General features: G+C 46.8%; 1 protein-coding gene across 1 annotated transcript; it reads right to left on the minus strand.

The window, feature by feature from the left end:
* Positions 1-387: 387 nt before the first annotated feature.
* LOC117893804 (histidine-rich glycoprotein) lies at positions 388-1,420 on the minus strand. Its single transcript, XM_034800550.1, has 2 exons — positions 1,351-1,420; positions 388-1,054 (listed from the first exon to the last, which is right to left on the minus strand). Exons 1-2 carry the CDS (start codon positions 1,354-1,356, stop codon positions 596-598), a joined length of 465 nt encoding a protein of 154 aa, XP_034656441.1. The 5' UTR covers positions 1,357-1,420; the 3' UTR covers positions 388-595.
* Between the last annotated feature and the right edge of the window lie 1,698 nt (positions 1,421-3,118).

The raw sequence follows: 3,118 nt of genomic DNA on the forward strand, positions 1-3,118 counted from the left end.
GCCTCTGGTCTATGCAACATGAGGACTGTGCTGCTGTTGCTGTGTTGCTGCTGCACGACGCCCTCAGCGTTTGTCAGGGTCGACTGCGTTTTGCGGCAAAACTGCAACTCGAAACTGCTGCATCGTGCCACAGCAGTTGCAATTGTTCTTCGCAGTCCCCCTGCACCTCTTCTTGTGGTGCATGGTGGCATGGGGAATGGCGTGAGGCACACAGCAAACCAGCCAACACCTTCACTCTCTTTTCTGTAGGGGGAACTGCTGTTGGCCCCGCGCTATCGCGATGATGTATGGTCATGGCTGCTCCCCTCTGCCTCTGCCTCTGCCTCTGCCTCACCTCCCCCCTCCCTCTCACCCTCTCCCCACCAAGATTGTAGGCGTCAACTCACGTTTATGCTTTGTAGACATTATCGCGCCTGTTTATCTTTAAATTGCAAGTAAATTACTTTCGTGGGGCTCCTCCACGCGAATGAGCGAATCAGCGGATGATAAATTGTCTGCTGGGATGTTGAAGGCTCCGGCGGAATGTTTGCCACATTGGCAGTGGCAGCGACAGGGGGAAGGGGCAGTTGGGAATCTCTCTCTCTCGCTCTCCCACTCAATAATGCGTCTCTGTGATCCTGAGTTTTCCATATTTTCCATGGAGTTGATGCTTCGCGAAGGACAACAGACTCGCATGGCTGTGGACATCCAAATGCGGCTTGTAGTGCACCAAAGCGGCATGACTGTGATGGTGCACCACCGGTGCGGCATGCAGATGCTCATAGTGGTGACTGTAGTGCGGCACGGCCTCATAGTGGCTGCTGCTGTAGTGATGTGGCAATGTCTCATAATGGCTGCTGCTGTAGTGATGTGGCACAGCATCCAAATGATGATCATCGTGGTGTATAATGGCCGCACTGTGCCCCAAATGTATGCCCTCGGAATGGTGTACTTCGGCATCCGAAAAGTGGGGCAATTCGTGCTCCAAATGGTGCTCCAAATGATGATCCAAATGGGGCAGGATACCGGCCTGGGCCACGGCCACTGTGGCGGCTACCAAAATGCACATGAAGAACTGACGGGAGAGCGAAGAAATGTTAGAAAAGCAAAAGAAGAGAGCGGAAACTGGGGATAAGAGATCAAAGATCACAGATGGAAGATCAAAGATCAAAGATCGAAGCTCAAGCAAAGGATATCAGAGATCTCAGATCAAAGATGGGGAATCAAAGATCACAAATCGTAGATCTCAGACTTGAAAGTCAGAAAACGAAAGATCAGCGATTGAAGATCACTAATCCAAGCTCCGAAATCCATAGACTGAAGATCAACGAATCGGAAATCAAAGATCTTCAAATATCTGCAAAGTTTTACCTTCATTTTGAGAGATTCCTGGCTTGATTGAAGACGGTTTTGAGTTATCCAAAAAGTGTTGACGCTGTAACTGCTGCCGATTGACTGTACTTCAATCAAGGCGGCCACAATCGTTTTATAGCTGACTGCCAAAAGTAATTCAAAATCAAACCAAATGGCAACCAATGGATAAACCATTGAAAATAACAAAAATGTTGACCCAGTCCCCGGGCAATGGTAGAACGCGAATTGAATATCAATCATTTGGCGTCACATTTGAAAGGTTTGCTTCCCTCATGCACTCATTATGTAAAGGCTTGTTTATGGGGCAACAGTCAACAAACTCAAAGTGGGCGCCGCCCCAAGAGTGTCATAATTTTATGGCCCGCACTGTCATGCAATTGGTAATGAACCCCTCTATTTTTTGGCAACCGAATTTGGGCAATCGAAAAACGCAAGTGAAAGCGTTAGCCCCAACACATAATAGTTGGCTGCCTGATACGTGATTTACCTGCCAAAAAGGTGTGAAAAACCAACAACAATTTTCGATTCTTTGAGGTGTGGGTGAAGGTGTCAAAAAAATAGTGGGAATTATTGGCATCATCATGGTTATCATCTCGAATAATCACTTCTATAATCACAGTAGAATCGAGTAACCGACAATTGAATGCTAATTGAAGCAAATGAGAGCCTCAAATATGTCTGGAAATATTCAACGCATTCCGAGGTTGGGTGCTGCAGCATTAAACAGAGATTTCCTCATGGCAGCCACCACTTCCTGCCCCAAGCACAAGCCACACACGTTCCATAAGCCACAAGAAACCGCCTGAACATATCCGAATGATAAGAGTCGCAGCGGCGCAGTCTATGGATGTGGGTCAGGCCTTTTGCCTTTTGGCTAATTGCATAATAATTTGTTGGCTAATGAGGCATGCCGTATGCAGGTGACCACTGGAACCCACACACGTGCTACGTGCCACACACATGGACAGCTGACCACAAACTTTAAATGCGAGAGACAGGTCTGGTCTGGGTTTTGCTGTGTGGCAATTTGTCGCCCCAAAAACTGACCAAATTCTTAATGGAATCAACATTTGCGATTACCAAAAGGCCAGTAGATATATACCCAAATATCTGGTCATATAAAGGGGGGTAGGAGTGGTGCTAACAAAAGCCAGAGGCTCTCGCGAGTGAGGCTATAATTTATGCGATGTCACCGCTTTGGTCTCTGTAATTGAGTGCATCGTTAGGCGGTTGATGGAGCAGCAGCCGCGAGAACAGGAGGGGCATGCCACAGTCTCTGCCAACAACTAATTTAATGCCAGCGGTGGCAGGCAGGCAGCGGCAGCAGTGGCAACAACAACTGCAACATGTCAACAGAGCAACGCCTGTCCCAAGGATGACCGAAAGAGAGAGAGAGAGAGTGGAAAAAGTGGAAAGAGTGGGTTGCAAAAACACAGCGCGAGTGGACCCACAAAAATCACAATTTTGTGCCACACATTTACGCCGCACACTTTGCCACAAATCATGACGCGGGGCATGAGAAATTTGATGGTAATTAATATTGTAAGCGAAATTAATGGCAATGCGACACTAAAACGGAGATGCAGCTACATTTATGTATGCATGAATGCCACAGATACAGCTACGAATACATATGCCACTGATTCATATATTTATTTATTTGCTAAAATATGTTAATAGCGAACAACATTTTGAGTATTACATACGACAATGGGAACAGCATTTCATTTCATTTTAGCTGTGCTGGGAAATGGCAATCAAAATA

Source organism: Drosophila subobscura, chromosome J, assembly GCF_008121235.1.
Source record: "Drosophila subobscura isolate 14011-0131.10 chromosome J, UCBerk_Dsub_1.0, whole genome shotgun sequence".
Classification (NCBI taxonomy): domain Eukaryota; kingdom Metazoa; phylum Arthropoda; class Insecta; order Diptera; family Drosophilidae; genus Drosophila; species Drosophila subobscura.